Source organism: Oncorhynchus gorbuscha, linkage group LG24 (assembly GCF_021184085.1).
Source record: "Oncorhynchus gorbuscha isolate QuinsamMale2020 ecotype Even-year linkage group LG24, OgorEven_v1.0, whole genome shotgun sequence".
Classification (NCBI taxonomy): Eukaryota; Metazoa; Chordata; class Actinopteri; order Salmoniformes; family Salmonidae; genus Oncorhynchus; species Oncorhynchus gorbuscha.
In genome coordinates this window covers 30,163,258-30,179,878 of record NC_060196.1, presented here as the reverse complement: position 1 = coordinate 30,179,878, position 16,621 = coordinate 30,163,258, and the positions used below count along the sequence as shown (strand labels likewise).

Genomic DNA, 16,621 nt, shown 5'->3' with positions numbered 1-16,621 from the left:
CTTAGCAATTGTATTAGTGTAAAATAATATACACTACCGTTCAAAAGTTTGGGGTCATTTAGAAATGTCCTTGTTTTTGAAAGAAAAGCACATTTTATGTCCATTAAAATAACATCAAATTGATCAGAAATACAGTGTAGACATTGTTAATGTTGTAAATGACTATTGTAGCTGGAAACGGATGATTTTTAATGGAATATCTACAGTACATAGGTGTACAGAGGCCCATTATCAGCAACCATCACTTGTGTGTTCCAATGGCACATTGTGTTAGCTTATCCAAGTTTATCATTTTAAAAGGCTAATTGATCATTAGAAAACCCTTTTGCAATTATGTTAGCATAGCTGAAAACTGTTTTGATTAAAGAAGCAATACAACTGGCCATCTTTAGACTAGTTGAGTATCTGGAGCATCAGCATTTGTGGGTTCGATTACAGGCTCAATATGGCCAGAAACAAAGACCTTTCTTCTGAAACTCTCACGTCACCCCGCTCCTCCGCTCTCTCCACTGGCTTCCAGTTGAAGCTCGCATCCGCTACAAGACCATGGTGCTTGCCTACGGAGCTGTGAGGGGAACGGCACTGCGTTCATCCACCTCTGGCCTGCTCGCCTCCCTACCACTGAGGAAGTACAGTTCCCGCTCAGCCCAGTCAAAACTGTTCGCTGCTCTGGCCCCCCAATGGTGGAACAAACTCCCTCACGACGCCAGGACAGCGGAGTCAATCACCACCTTCCGGAGACACCTGAAACCCCACCTCTTTAAGGAATACCTAGGATAGGATAAAGTAATCCTTCTACCCCCCTTAAAAGATTTAGATGCACTATTGTAAAGTGGCTGTTCCACTGGATGTCATAAGGTGAATGCACCAATTTGTAAGTCGCTCTGGATAAGAGCGTCTGCTAAATGACTTAAATGTAATGTAAATGTAAACTCGTCAGTCTATTCTTGTTCTGAGAAATGAAGGCTATTCCATGTGAGACATTGCCAAGAAACAGCCCCAAAATTGCCAAGAAGCAGCCCCAAAATCTCACCAATGACTATGGCTTTTCAAATCACCCAGTATTGCTATCTGCAGTGTTAGTTCTAGGCAAATGTTGCAATTCTTCAGACAGTAGATTACTTAAGGCAAAAACTAAAGGAGGGTGGTTACTTAAGGGAAAAAAACTAAAGGAGGGCGGTGTTATGCAAACGTCGACCAAACCAAAGGTTGCTTATTAAAATCTCATCACGGTCAACTTTTGCAACTACTTACTACTTTTTAGCTACTTTGCAACTACTTAGCATGTTAGCCAACCCTCCCATAACCCTTTAACATAACTCCTAACCCTAACCTTAAATCCTAACAGAACGTAGCATATTGATGCAAGTTGAAAATATCATATCAGACCAAAGCTGTTGAACGTAATATATCATACTAAACGGGTCAAAATCAAGCCAGACATACGATACTATACGTCCTACAATTAGTTATATATTGTACGACCGCTATTGCATTGGTACAGTGGGGCAAAAAAGTATTTGGTCAGCCACCAATTGTGCAAGTTCTCCCACTTAAAAAGATGAGAGGCCTGTAATTTTCATCATAGGTACACTTCAACTATGACAGACAAAACGAGAAAAAAAAATCAAAAAATCACAATGTAGGATTTTTTATGAATTTATTTGCAAATTATGGTGGAAAATAAATATTTGGTCACCTACAAACAAGCAAGATTTCTGGCTCTCACAGACCTGTAACTTCTTCTTTGAGAGGCTCCTCTGTCCTCCACTCGCTACCTGTATTAATGGAACCTGTTTGAACTTGTTATCAGTATAAAAGACACCTGTCCACAAACTCAAACAGTCACACTCCAAACTCCACTATGGCCAAGACCAAAGAGCTGTCAAAGGACACCAGAAACAAAATTGTAGACCTGCACCAGGCTGGGAAGACTGAATCTGCAATAGGTAAGCAGCTTGGCTTGAAGAAATCAACTGTGGGAGCAATTATTAGAAAATGGAAGACATACAAGACCACTGATAATCTCCCTTGATCTGAGGCTCCACGCAAGTTCTCACCCCGTGGGGTCAAAATGATCACAAGAACGGTGAGCAAAAATCCCAGAACCACACAGGGGGACCTAGTGAATGACCTGCAGAGAGCTGGGACCAAAGTAACAAAGCCTACCATCAGTAACACACTACGCCACCAGGGACTCAAATCCTGCAGTGCCAGATGTGTCCCCCTGCTTAAGCCAGTACATGTCCAGGCCCGTCTGAAGTTTGCTAGAGAGCATTTGGATGATCCAGAAGAAGATTGGGAGAATGTCATATGGTCAGATGAAACCAAAATAGAACTTTTTGGTGAATACTCAACTCGTCGTGTTTGGAGAACAAAGAATGCTGAGTTGCATCCAAAGAACACCATACCTACTGTGAAGCATGGGGGTGGAAACATCATGCTTGGGGCTGTTTTTCTGCAAAGGGACCAGGACGACTGATCCGTGTAAAGGAAAGAATGAATGGGGCCATGTATCGTGAGAGTTTGAGTGAAAACCTCCTTCCATCAGCAAGGACATTGAAGATGAAACGTGGCTGGGTCTTTCAGCATGACAATGATCCCAAACACACCGCCCAGGCAATGAAGGAGTGGCTTCGTAAGAAGCATTTCAAGGTCCTGGAGTGGCCTAGCCAGTCTCCAGATCTAAACCCCATAGAAAATCTTTGGAGGGAGTTGATAGTTTGTGTTGCCCAGCAACAGCCCCAAAACATCACTGCTCTAGAGGAGATCTGCATGGAGGAATGGGCCAAAATACCAGCAACAGTGTGTGAAAACCTTGTGAAGACTTACAGAAAACGTTTGACCTCTTTCATTGCCAACAAAGGGTATATAACAAAGTATTGAGATAAAATGTTGTTATTGACCAAATACTTATTTTCCACCATAATTTGCAAATAAATTCATTAAGAATCCTACAATGTGATTTTTCCTGGATTTTTTTCTCTGATTTTGTCTGTCATAGTTGAAATGTACCTATGATGAAAATTACAGGCCTCTCTCATCTTTTTAAGTGGGAGAACTTGCACAATTGGGGGCGGCTGACTAAACTTTTTTGCCCCACTGTAAGTCAATGTAATGTTACCTAACGTAAAGTGACATATACTAAATGGAGTGGCACATATTTTAGTAAAATAGAATACGTCAGCCTGCGTCCTTGTTTAACAGCATTGAGTATCCAAGACTAAATAGCAGTCACAAGACACAGGATTTGGCGTTGGCTTGTTTTGCTTGGTGAAGTATACTGAAATGAAAGTGAAAGCAAAGGCAGAAAGTACTGGCAGGATTGCAAGCCAACTGATTTGGCATGGAGTGGTTGCACAATTGCCGCTTCACCCAGACAGATCAAGTTATTGTCGGACATTTTGTGATGCCAGAAGGTCTTGAGATGAGATGGCCGCTGGTATTTTCACCTTTGTGCTCTCCCTCCACCCCTTCTTATCGGTATCCGTTGGCAGTGGGTAGGTGGATTGTTGTTGATATCTCACCAACCTTAAAGGGACAGGAAAATATACTGTATATGTCGAACTGACAATGCAAACTTCTACTGAGAAAATAATTGAGTTGATGAATGTTGCCACATGACACTTATCTCACGAATGTCCTGAGCTCAAACCGCAAGAGCCCCAAAATAAACAAACTCAGGTACTCCTTATCACCACTTTGATTGAGTTGAGGATTTGGATGACTAGATGATGCATGTCTACACCAGTGCTGCAGATGCACAAACAATAAAGGTGAGCAGAAAACTCACAAGAAACTGACCAAGTGAATACTTCAAAACACCTGCAAGACACATTGTAGCAGTGTTTTTTCCCCTGATCAGTGTTAACGATTCTCCAAAAGAAACTCTCACTATTAGTATGACACTCGACTGCCGCCATTTCATGGTGATGTGCACTAGTCAGATCTCTCCTGAGGTCTGTGTTATTGTTCTCCGGTAGGGGGTGTTGGAGCACTGACATGTTGTTGTGGCTTTAGCCGTAGTGCAGACAGGCAGACTGCCAAAAACTTTGGCAAAGAACAAGGGACGGTTCTCCAGGGACTTTCCAAGACTTAGTGCTCTGTGTGATAAAATAACAATTATTCCGTACCCCAATCAAATGTGCTCATGTACACATTCAAATGGACCAGACACCACTAAAAAGTAAGACAAGTAAGACATGCACAATAAAAAATACCGGCAAACATTGCTTTTGGCTACACTTCACCACAAAAATGGCTGCAGACAAGTCTGTTGCGCCGATAAAACACTAAAGACAACAGCATTCACAACGATGGGTATGGATGTGTACAGGAAATGTCAAACAAGCGTCAGATCAAATGATTTAAATGTTTAATAGATTATTTATTCTCTTGGGTAGGCAACTTAATAGACTTTTGCTCCAGAACATCATAAACCTTTTTAGAACATGGGTCACTCACTGTCCCTCTATGCATTATTCAAACATTAAGAAATAGAATAGGAAGAATACAATACAATCAAATCAAATCAAAACCACTCATACAAGATAACAAAATGACACCAACAGAAGTGTCCATCTCTTATGAAACCCCCCTAAATCTAATTATATTCAATATTTACATACATTTGTGATGTACTGTACATGTGGTTTACAGTATATTAGGAGGTAGTGAGTATTGGTCAGAAAGAGAGTGAGAAAATGACATCACTATTTACAGTTCAAACAGTAGCATTGTTTTGTCAATGTGGCACGTCGTCTTCGGTGAAGAGTCTCTCTCTTAGTTTGTAGTAGCTCCCCTTCCTGTCCATCAACTCCTGGTGAGTGCCCTGCTCCTGGACAGTCCCCTGGTCAATCAGAATGATCTGATCTGCCCTCTCAATGGTCTTCAGCCTGTGAGCGATCACCAGCAGGGTCTGGGAGGGGCAGCTAGCCAGGGCCTCCTGGACCTGAGACAGCGATAACAGATATGTGAAACCGCTAACCAGCGCTAACCCTACAGAGAATGTCATAGGTAGTACGTATGTGAAACTACTAGCACTAACCATATTGAGAGTATGGATGATGGAAGGCTAAAACTATATGGTTCATGTGAGGAGGGATGCCGTACCATGTGTTCGCTCTCCGTGTCCAGTGCACTGGTGACCTCATCCAGGATGAGGACCTGTGGCTCTCTGATCAGAGCTCTGGCGATGGCGATACGCTGCTTCTCACCACCGGACAGCTGACCACCCCGCTCTCCTACATCTAATAGATGGACAGACAGACAGTAAATGTATCAAGTCTCTCCTTGTGGTCATCCAGCGGTGATATATAGAATATTCCTATTTGTCATTGATCATGGGCCAGTGTACCTGTGTCGTAACCCTTCTCCAGTTGGCTGATGAAGCTGTGGGCGTTGGCTCTTCGAGCAGCTTCCTGTACCCTCTCCAGAGAGCAGTCTGCCAGGCCGTAGGCAATGTTGTCCTTGACGGACCCAGAGAACAGAACAGGCTCCTGGCCTACCATGGCTATCTGGTAGAGGGAAAACCCAAGCAGTGAAAAACTTTATCACCAATCATCCCATCAAATTTAATGCAATGTTTCTTCTTCTGCAAAGATTTCTAATAGGGAATGATGTTGGTAGACAATGCGGCATGCTACAGTTATCTTCCTGTGCTCTCTAGACATGTAAAAATGCCAATATCTGTGTAAGAGTAGCTGTATTACTTTGCTGTGCAGGTGTGTTGGAAGTGGTTCTGGTAGCTGTCGACATTACCTTCCTGTGTAGGTAGTGGTGCTGGTAACTCTGCAGTGGCAGTCCGTCCAATAGGATCTCTCCCTGCTGAGGCTGGTAGAACCTCTCCAGCAGACTGACACAGGTGCTCTTCCCCCCTCCTGATGGCCCCACCAGAGCAGTCAGCTGACCCGGCCTCAGCTCCAGAGAGAAGCCCTAACACAAGCAGAGAGCCAATGACAGTACCTCAGCAATGGCACAAGGAAATGCAAAAATGTGGTGATGACGAAACTGCCTCTTGTTCCAACTTCCTCCCAGGCAAGCTTTACCTGCAGTACTTTGCGTTCCTGGCGGGTAGGGTAGGAGAAGGAGAGGTTGTGGAACTGGACGTGTCCAGTCAAGGTCTCTGGTTGGAGTGTCCCCTTGGTGCTGACCTGGGGCTCTCTGTCCAGGTACTCAAACACCTTACCAGCTGCCCCCACTGAATTCAGCATGTCGCCAAAAATGTAAATCAAAGTCTGAGAGGGCAGAGGGCAGAATTGTGTCATCGTAACTCACATTTTCAACAGTTACTACGTATTTATGTTGTATGATCTTTCTCGTCTCTATAGCAACTTTTACATGATGTACTTTCTTAATGAATACATTGCGATTAAACTTGTAAAATGTATTACACTCTTAATGGTTGATGAAACGTTAACGGTTGTTGAAAAGACATTTGTCTCACTGTGAAGGATGGGGCTGAGACACAAAGGTAAAGTAGCATTAGCGTACCCTGATATTGTCTGCCAGGTCAGACTGGTAGAGGATGAAAGAGACCAGGTTCCCAGTGCTCATCTGACCTCGCTGGATAAACAGTCTGCCATAGTACAGCATAGCCACCTGCATTACCACTGCTGTTAGCTGTGACACACAAACACATAGAATGTGATGAGAATGTGCACAGAAGATCATAAAAGATGGTGACAGGCAGTTTTCCTTATTCCTAATCAAATAAAAACAATTGAAGTATTCTGAGCATATTCTGAGCAGGGAGTGATCCCTGCATACTCACTCTTCTCAGGAGCAGGTAGACTGCCCTGACGGTGTCCCGCCTGGTCTTGAGATTGTGGGTGTCCATCAACCTGTCGTTATAGCGACCAGCCTCATGCTGCTCAGTTTTGAAGCTTCGTACGGTCCGGATTCCACCAACTGTTTCCCCCGCTGCCTCGTTCGCCCTGGCTATAGAGTCCTGCACCTCCTTAGAGAGCCTCTGAGGAACAATCAACCCTCAATAACATTTACTGGACTCTATTTTATAAGGTTACCCAGTACATTTAGCAGTCAACATCTAATGTACTGTATTTTCACCAAAAAAAAATGTATAACGATTTCAGCTAATAATTTCAGGGTCTGCAGGCACCAATGGATCATTTCCCGGACCTTCTGTTCTGGACACAAACAACTGTACTATACCTGGTAATAGTTGTCATGGAAGCTTTGCAACAGGCCGGCGATGGGCGTCTCCATCAGCATGAGCAGAGTGAGCTTCCAGGACAGGCTCATCATGAGTGACAGCATACCCACGGTCTTAATGAGGGTCCTCAGTAGGACGTTGACATTTAGGGCCACCGCCCGGCCCATCAGGGTGGTGTCTGTGGACAGCCGGGACGTGATGTCACCTACGACAGTTCAGAGGTGAAAGTAAATTGTTTTAACGTCGTCAAATAACCAAGGAGCATAGAAGAACAAACTGGCGGTGGGTTCAAGAGATATTCTGCCACGCACCAGAGGACAGTCTATTGAATGACAAAGAAAGTTCCATAGAATGTGCATTTTAGCTACAGTAGAAATATCATAAACAAACAAGGTTTCCACTTGATCCAGTGAGACAACAGATTGCACACTGATCATACTTTCGGATCACCACCATAAGATGTTTGGAATCATTAACGTGTCTCTACCTGTCTTGATGGTCTCAAAGAAGCCAATCTCCTGCTTCACCAGGGCCCCAAACAGCTTCACTTTCATTCTGCAGGTGAAGCTGTTGATGGCACACATGAAGAGGCCACCACGACAGCCAGCACTGAAAGAGCTGCAACAAACAGACATATTAAGCTATTGGTGTGTTGGAATAATCAATCTGATGTTCACATTGCAGCAGAGAAGTCGGCGTCTTCAATCACCAACATTTTGAAACAATACAACGTACAACGTGGAATGTGCGATATTGACAGGAGACTGTATATACTGCTGTATCAACTTACCTTCCCAAAGAGTAAAGCCCCATGAGGATGATAGCTGTGAGAAAGTTATTCCACCTGTACTGGGTACCCAAGATGTCAATCACTTTTCCAGTGTAGAATGGGATGAACATCTCACCTGAAAACACACACCACCATCATCATCAACATCATCATCATATAATACTATTTATTTCAAAACAGCAATGAAATACTTACAGAGGACAGCCAGTGACAGGAATATAAATGCCCCAACCAAAAGGAGGATGTCAGGTCTGTAGAAGATGAGGACTCTCATGAACAGCACTCGTGCCTTCTGCGTCTTCTGTTTCCCGTTGCTTTCTCCATTGCTGTCAGGGAAGGTTGTCTCCCAAAATAAGGCTGCTGCAGCTGCTGCCACGGTACACAATGGCCACAAACTTGGACTCCCCAGACCCAAAGATCCATACACGCGCTCCGGTGAACCTCCATACAGAATAAGTCGCCCAGTCTCATAGACCGGGGCAAGGAAACAGTGCACCGCTAACCAGCGCTTGAATACGGGTTTTATCGATCCGAGTGTGAGTAGCGATAAACAGAGTAGTAAAACTAACCGAATCCCCGTTACAACCCATAGACGCACCACATTCCCGAAAGCATCAAAAGTTCTTGTTCCAGTTTTGGAAATAGATTCGCCAAAAGCCAATGTGGTTATGTCAATGCATAGACCTACAGCCATAGCGAACACGCACGTTCTAAGCATCATTTTTGTCATCTAAATGTTTTGTAATCTATAACCTACCTATTAATTAAAAGGTGAGAGATGGCAAGTCCCCGAATTCATGAAGATCCTGTCCACTGAATGGACTGTTTTCAGATATTTTCAGAGGCAGCGTTTTAGTTTCAGTTTCAATTTCCCATATGCCTTAATCAGAATCAGAGGGAAATATTCTACACAATACTGTGCACCTTTCAATTGAGCTTGTATTCTATGACATAATAAATATGGTGACATGTTTATCCTACATTCTTCGGGGGAAAAAAGGTGCTATCTATAACCTAAAAGGGCTCTCCCCATAGGAGAACCCCTTTCTGTTCCAGGTAGATCCCTTTCCACAGATGGTTCTACATGGAACCCAAAATAGTTATACCTGGAACCAAAAAGGGGTCTCCTATGGGGACAAAGGAAGAACCCCTTTTGTGTATGCGTGTGTATATGCCCTGGTCTCGTTTGCGCTCCCCGCTTTGGCGCCTTTTGGAGTTCATGTGAGGTAACAGTTCCCACAGTCCACAAATATACGTGACCATGTCTGTGACCTCATTAACCCCATTGATATAGCTGATATATTGTCTACTATTTCACCTTAACCACTCACTAGGATAACCTAAGTAGGCTAATGTAGGTCTGTCATATGCTAGTTTTAATGAACACAAGTCAACAATTCGGTTTTTTTTAAATGAAACCTGCTGGCTTCATATCCACTTGGTAACTGATGACTCATCACCTAAAATGAATACAATTTGCTACGAAAATTCCCATGGCCTCACAAGTGCATGGTTTATATCCCGGCAAACATAATCATAATAACAAAAATTACCAACACTTTTGATGGTGGCAGAATACTTCTTGAATAGTTGTTTTGGTGTTGAAAAAAATAAACATACAGAGAAATAGCCAAAGAAAGTTTAATTGAGAGATGATTTATTGACTTGTGAATCACCCAAAGACACAGTCCAGCATGAGGTCCCCGGGTGCCCAAAATAAAATCAGTGTCTTCAACAGAGAACTTAACTATTGTGAATAATACAAAAGTAGTATGTGTAGTGATATGGGGATGAGAATATTGAACATTGTGCCAGCATGATTTATAACATTATCCAAACATTCTATATCCTGTGTAGATTTAATACTGTTTGTTCATAAGTCGGCCAAATGTCCACTCACTGTTCAATAACTACGACAACTTGAGTGTTTCAGTTTTCACAACACAGTTTTTACTGATCATAAAAAGTGGGCAACTCGTTGCCCAGGATGCATTTCTCCTCTGCACCCTTTTCATCGATAGTGACAAGGTAGGCCACACCTCCACTCGAACCATCTCGACTCATGGCCAATGAAAGTGCTGAGAGAGGAGAGGTGAAGAAAGAGAGAGAGGGAGAATTTATTATAAAAAATTATACAACATCTTAATAGCTTCCAAAGTCATGCTGTTTAGGTCATATATCAACACATATAAGTATTTTAAAAGTGCAATGTCACTCACTGTTGACAACAAACTGTTGGCAGTCCTCTTTGCTCATGGCCTTCCGGTACTCTGCATCAACAAACCCATAGACATAAGCGCTTCCGGAACCGCCTACCGCAAAGGGTTGTCTGGACAACAAGCCATTCAGGGTCACGTACACCTGGGACGGATCAATGAGAGGGGGATGCTTGAGCACAGAAACCTAGCAAACTCTGAAGTAAGTCAAATATTATGCAGACTAGTGAACAACTGTGAGTTTGATTATGTAGGGGAGAACCAGAACGAAAGTAACACTTTTAGGACTTTTCCTAATTACTCGGATCGATAGAGCTAGATAGATCATATTTCATGACAATTCAATTTATATATGTCCTCTACCATTAGCAACTGTAATTCAATTTATATATGTCCTCTACCATTAGCAACTGTAATTCAATTTATATATGTCCTCTACCATTAGCAACTGTAATTCAATTTATATATGTCCTCTACCATTAGCAACTGTAATTCAATTTATATATGTCCTCTACCATTAGCAACTGTAATTCAATTTATATATGTCCTCTACCATTAGCAACTGTAATTCAATTTATATATGTCCTCTACCATTAGCAACTGTAATTCCATTTCTAGGGTAAATTAATTGACATGAAATAGGCCGGCAACAGAACTACCGCAACGTTACTTTTGTACCTGCTGGCGGGGCGGGAGTAACACAGCCTTGGGACGGAAGTAACACCTGGCGAGAAGTGTACAATAGCTGTCTCATCTCCAAGTTTCTGATTTGTAATGCTTGTTACTTTCAACAAATGTAATATCAGCCATAAATACATTTTCGTGCCGATTTGAATAATAATTAATGCTATATGTTCTAAATGTATGAAAATCAACATTGCCTCAACATCGCAATGTTGCTCAACCACAATGTTTTGCCTTACAATATTAATCGGACTAAAATGGATCACATAATAGATATTAACCATCATTTTCTCATCTCACTTCAATGGGAATGTAGTAGATGTTTATCACCATCTGGCCTATCTGGTTAAATAAAGGTTTTTTTATTTACATTTTTTTTGTGGCCCTACCAATCAGGTTATCTCCAACTGCCCTTATCATACGCACTCCTCGAGTCTTGATAGAATAAACTTTTTTTATTCTCTTCACAAACAGAAAACTCATCATGCTTATCACATTTCCATGGCTTAACACAAGGTAATTGATCCCCAGAATCACACAGATAAATATTTTTAACCACTAGCCGGTCGATAAAAGCTTTTTGAGAAGCTGACCCATCAAGTCAATTGATTAAGGCATAATACTAATGATGTCAGATCACATTTTTAAACATTGTCACTTGTTGATATCTTGATAACATTATAAAAGCATTATGAACTAGAAGAGACAATGGCCTGTGCTTAAAGTTATTTTATTTTAATCCAGGTCATCAGGTAACATTGTGTTCCATTCGTCCCACCCATCTCTCCTGTAACGTCTCCCAGGCTAACAACCAAGACTAGCTAGCATTTTCCTTGAAACCTGTGCTGTCATTTAGTCACTAAATGGGTTTAAGAAAACAACATCTGTTTGGAACCTTAAATTCAACACAACTCTATAACCGAAAAACACGTCCGGGTACTTACATTACTCAAAACTACTTTTTGTTGATAATTTGGTTGGACTGGGCAGTTTTTTTACAGGTTGCTCGTCCTCTGCATTAGTAACGTGCTGATTTCACTATCTGATTCTAGCTCCTGTCTCATCTGAGCAAATGGGTGTGTTACTTTCACGCCGTTTTACCTTTGTCCCGGCTCTCCCCTACTAATTGTACTAAAAGTTCATTTAAGCATGCACTCAAAACTATTTACAAAATTGTTCAATTCAATTTAAAATGACCTCTTCTGAGCTTCAGGCATCAGTTTAAATGTTCAAGGTGCAAGACAATGTTCCGAAAGGTGCACAATAAAGAAATGAATACAGATGGGACTAGTGTTTATAGATGTGGCATTTCTATGACTGACCTGTCCCCCTCCTCTCTTGTCCCACCCGGCAACAATGAGATGTGCTGACAGCTCTTCTTTGTACTTGTACGAGATGTTTTTCACCAGAGTGGCAGCTGAACGAACTTGAGGATCCTCTCCAACCTCAATGCTGAGTTCAAGAGGTCACAAGTCACATAAGCCACAGCTTAATAGCAGCATCTACTGTATAAAGGCAATCCCCTATTGCCTAGTTAATTAAATAAAGGTTAAATAAAAATAAAAGGAGAACATGAGAAAATGCGCAGTGAAGGCCTATTAACCTTTTCCATACATTTATTAACTCAACCAAATGTGTTATACATAGGACTAGAGCTATTGTCGACCACAATAAATAGCCATGCAGCAGGAAACACGGGTAATACCTGTGCACATCCAGCTGGGAGTTAACCATCTCAGCGATGGTCTGGGCGTCCGCAGCCGAGCCTGACAGGGCGCAGTAGATCTTGTCATGGAGGAGAGAGAGCTTGTTCATCACCCGGTTCACCACAGTCTCCCTGTGAGGGATGGAGAGAAGAGGGAGGATGGATGGAGGAAAAACAGAGGGTTTAGGGAGGACCATCACTTTTTGAATGTTCATTTTAAATGATTGGCTTTCAAAGACTTGGTACAGAAATTTACCCAGCAGACACTCGAGAGTCAGAGCCCAGCACCACCCCTCCATCAAATTCAATAGCAATGATGGTGGTCTGATAGGAAAACAGACACAAGTTTGATTAAGCGGTCTTGAGAGCATAATTAAATGACTAATTTGAATGACTCAACACAGCTAAGTTCACTTTGAGACTGACCATTTGGAAAAGGCAATAGATTATATTTAAACATTCCTACAAATAAATAGACAAAAACAGGATGAACACCCCAACATTATAGGCTAATATCAATTCAACCTCCATACATGTCATCAAAATATATACTCACCCCAGTTTTTACTTCTTCAGATAGCCACCCTGGCTCTGATGATTCTTCTAACATCTTAAAGCGCTTGATTTTTGCGCCCGATAGATAATAAGTGGCTGGTCGCGTTGATACCTGTTCAGTGAGCACGGTGTGTGAGAAGCCTATTGACTCAACGCGAAATGGAAAGAGAAAGAAAACATGCCATTTAAAACCAAACGACGCCTCATTTAGGACATACGCGAGCGATTGCTATTACACTACAATTTTGTATTTAGAGTCAACTATTAGAGATATTTGAGAAAGAAGCCGTCATACCTTTTTGTCTGGTCCACCATTTTCCAGACGAAAATGAAAATGAAAGTTAGATTGTCAGTGAGAGGCTGAAATTATTTCCCAAGAAACATACAGAGCTCCAAAAGCATGGGGTCAGAGAGACATTTGTGTTGTTGTTTTGGCTCTGTACTCCAACACTTTGGAATTGAAATGGTACTATGACTATGAGGTTAAAGTGTAGACTTTCCGTTTAAATGTAAAGGTATTTTCATCCATATCGGGTGTGTTATGCTGGTGAATGAGGACCCAAAAGCGACTTGGCGAAAACAGAGTCTTTAATCCAGTAAAGTAAATATACAATCATAAAGCACAATTCCACTCGTAATGACGAGAACAGACTGGAGACTCGATCATGAACTGCAGGTTGCCTCGGGAAGGCACTTGAACGTAGCAGACTCAGACACCTGCTCACCACGCAGCATCTGAGGGAAACACGACACATTTACATTTAAGTCATTTAGCAGACGCTCTTATCCAGAGCGACTTACAAATTGGTGCATTCACCTTATGACATCCAGTGGAACAACCACTTTACAATAGTGCATCTAAATATTTTAAGGGGGGAGGGGGTGAGAAGGATTACTTTATCCTATCCTAGGTATTCCTTAAAGAGGTGGGGTTTCAGGTGTCTCCGGAAGGTGGTGATTGACTCCGCTGTCCTGGCGTCATGAGGGAGTTTGTTCCACCATTGGGGAGCCAGAGCAGCGAACAGTTTTGACTGAGCTGAGCGGGAACTGTACTTCCTCAGTGGTAGGGAGGCGAGCAGGCCAGAGGTGGATGAACGCAGTGCCCTTATTTGGGTGTAGGGCCTGATCAGAGCCTGGAGGTACTGAGGTGCCGTTCCCCTCACAGCTCCGTAGGCAAGCACCATGGTCTTGTAGCGGAAGCTTCAACTGGAAGCCAGTGGAGAGAGCGGAGGAGCGGGGTGACGTGAGAGAACTTGGGAAGGTTGAACACTAGACGGGCTGCGGCGTTCTGGATGAGTTGTAGGGGTTTAATGGCACAGGCAGGGAGCCCAGCCAACAGCGAGTTGCAGTAATCCAGACGGGAGATGACAAGTGCCTGGATTAGGACCTGCGCCGCTTCCTGTGTGAGGCAGGGTCGTACTCTGCGGATGTTGTAGAGCATGAACCTACAGGAACGGGCCACCGCCTTGATGTTAGTTGAGAACGACAGTTTGTTGTCCAGGATCACGCCAAGGTTCTTAGCGCTCTGGGAGGAGGACACAATGGAGTTGTCAACCGTGATGGCGAGATCATGGAACGGGCAGTCCTTCCCCGGGAGGAAGAGCAGCTCCGTCTTGCCGAAGTTCAGCTTGAGGTGGTGATCCGTCATCCACACTGATATGTCTGCCAGACATGCAGAGATGCGATTCGCCACCTGGTCATCAGAAGGGGGAAAGGAGAAGATTAATTGTGTGTCGTCTGCATAGCAATGATAGGAGAGACCATGTGAGGTTATGACAGAGCCAAGTGACTTGGTGTATAGCGAGAATAGGAGAGGGCCTAGAACAGAGCCCTGGGGGACACCAGTGGTGAGAGCGCGTGGTGAGGAGACAGATTCTCGCCACGCCACCTGGTAGGAGCGACCTGTCAGGTAGGACGCAATCCAAGCGTGGGCCGCGCCGGAGATGCCCAACTCGGAGAGGGTGGAGAGGAGGATCTGATGGTTCACAGTATCGAAGGCAGCCGATAGGTCTAGAAGGATGAGAGCACGACACGACAGGGCGATACACAGACACAGCACGGTGAACAATAGACAAGGATCCGACAGGGCAGAAACGGAAAACAAGGGGAGAAATAGGGACTCTAATCAGGGAAAAAGATAGGGAACAGGTGTGGGAAGACTAAATGATTGATTAGGGGAATAGGAACAGCTGGGAGCAGGAACGGAACGATAGAGAGAAGAGAGAGAGGAAGGGAGAGAGAAAAAGGGGAACGAACCTAAAAAGACCAGCAGGGGGAAAACGAACAGAGGGAAAAGCAAAATGACAAGACAATATAAGACACGGCACTTTTTGTACATAGTCCCTTCATTTTAGGGGAACAGAAGTATTGGGACAAATTAAATTATACGTGTAGTAGAGTAGTCTAAAATTAAGTAGTGTGGTCCCATATTCATAGCACGCAATGACTACATCAAGCTTGTGACTCTACAAACTTGTTGGATGCATTTGGTGTTTGTTTTGGATGTGTTTCAGATGAATTTGTGCTCAATAGAAAGTAATGGTAAATAATGAATTGTGTAATTTTGGAGTAACTTTTATTGTAGAAAAATATTATATTATTTTCTAAACACTTCTACATTAATGTGGATGCTACCATGATTAGGGATAATTCTGAATGAATCGTAAATAACGATGAGTGAGAAATTTACAGGCATAAATATATTTTAAAAATAACCTCCCGTTATTGTAATGGTGAGAGGTTAGCATGTCTTGGGGTATCGTATTCGTGCGCCTGTCTCACTCATTATATAACAGTTTTAAGTTATACCAATATTTACATTTTTTTAATTATTTGTATGTTGCTGTCATGTAAACACAGGTTTAAATACGCATTAGTTATAACAGGCTCACTTTATCCCTACCTACAATACCGTTCGAAAGTTTGGGTTCACATAGAAATGTCCATCCATTCTAGGCAGAGTTTCTCTGTCCAGAGTCTGTGTTCTTTTGCCCATCTTAATCTTTTATTTTTATTGGCCAGTCTGAGATATGGCTTTTTCTTTGCAACTCTGCCTAGAAGGCCAGGATCCTCTTCACTGTTGATGTTGAGACTTGTGATTTGCGGGTACTATTTAATGAAGCTGCCAGTTGAGGACTTGTGTGGTGTCTGAGGACTTGTGAGGCATCTGTTTCTCAAACTAGACACTTTAATGTACTTGTCTTCATGCTCAGATGTGCACCGGGGCCAACCACTTAAAGCCAGTTTGCGCTGTTCTGTGGACAGAGTAGTACACAGCTTTGTATGAGATCTCCAGTTTCTTGGCAATTTCTCGCATGAAATAGCCTTAATTTCTCAGAACAAGAATAGACTGACGAGTTTCAGAAGAAAGTCTTTGTTTCTGGCCATTTTGAGCCTGTAATCGAACCCACAAATGCTGATGCTCCAGATACTCAACTAGTCTAAAGAAGGACAATTATATTGCTTCTTTAATCAGGACAATAGCTTTCAGCTGTTCT

The 16,621-nt window shown here is 42.8% G+C and overlaps 2 protein-coding genes across 2 annotated transcripts; both read right to left on the bottom strand.

Moving 5' to 3' along the window:
• Positions 1-4,358: 4,358 nt before the first annotated feature.
• Positions 4,359-9,114, bottom strand: LOC124012540 (antigen peptide transporter 2-like). The gene is made up of 11 exons (XM_046326286.1): positions 8,160-9,114; positions 7,965-8,079; positions 7,662-7,792; positions 7,174-7,379; positions 6,773-6,970; positions 6,493-6,621; positions 6,048-6,236; positions 5,761-5,934; positions 5,357-5,516; positions 5,113-5,249; positions 4,359-4,951 (listed from the first exon to the last, which is right to left on the bottom strand). The coding sequence occupies exons 1-11, from the start codon at positions 8,692-8,694 to the stop codon at positions 4,745-4,747; spliced, it is 2,181 nt and encodes a 726-aa protein (XP_046182242.1). The 5' UTR covers positions 8,695-9,114; the 3' UTR covers positions 4,359-4,744.
• A 477-nt stretch (positions 9,115-9,591) lies between these two features.
• Positions 9,592-13,669, bottom strand: LOC124013225 (proteasome subunit beta type-9). Its single transcript, XM_046327476.1, has 7 exons — positions 13,420-13,669; positions 13,126-13,265; positions 12,826-12,893; positions 12,570-12,701; positions 12,187-12,316; positions 10,184-10,325; positions 9,592-10,042 (listed from the first exon to the last, which is right to left on the bottom strand). Exons 2-7 carry the CDS (start codon positions 13,177-13,179, stop codon positions 9,915-9,917), a joined length of 654 nt encoding a protein of 217 aa, XP_046183432.1. The 5' UTR covers positions 13,180-13,265; positions 13,420-13,669; the 3' UTR covers positions 9,592-9,914.
• Between the last annotated feature and the right edge of the window lie 2,952 nt (positions 13,670-16,621).

Bases quoted from the DNA above. Each gene is read 5' to 3' on its own strand.
- LOC124012540 (XM_046326286.1), bottom strand. From the start codon at position 8,694: ATGACAAAAATGATGCTTAGAACGTGCGTGTTCGCTATGGCTGTAGGT. The intron at 7,380-7,661 runs GTAGAGACACGT...GAACTGTCGTAG, and splicing joins CTTTGAGACCATCAAGACAG to GTGACATCACGTCCCGGCTG. The intron at 5,935-6,047 runs GTAAAGCTTGCC...TGCTTGTGTTAG, and splicing joins AGGAACGCAAAGTACTGCAG to GGCTTCTCTCTGGAGCTGAG.
- LOC124013225 (XM_046327476.1), bottom strand. From the start codon at position 13,179: ATGTTAGAAGAATCATCAGAGCCAGGGTGGCTATCTGAAGAAGTAAAA. The intron at 12,894-13,125 runs GTGAGTATATAT...TTTTCCTATCAG, and splicing joins CTGAAGAAGTAAAAACTGGG to ACCACCATCATTGCTATTGA. The intron at 12,317-12,569 runs GTATTACCCGTG...TCTTGAACTCAG, and splicing joins TCCCAGCTGGATGTGCACAG to CATTGAGGTTGGAGAGGATC.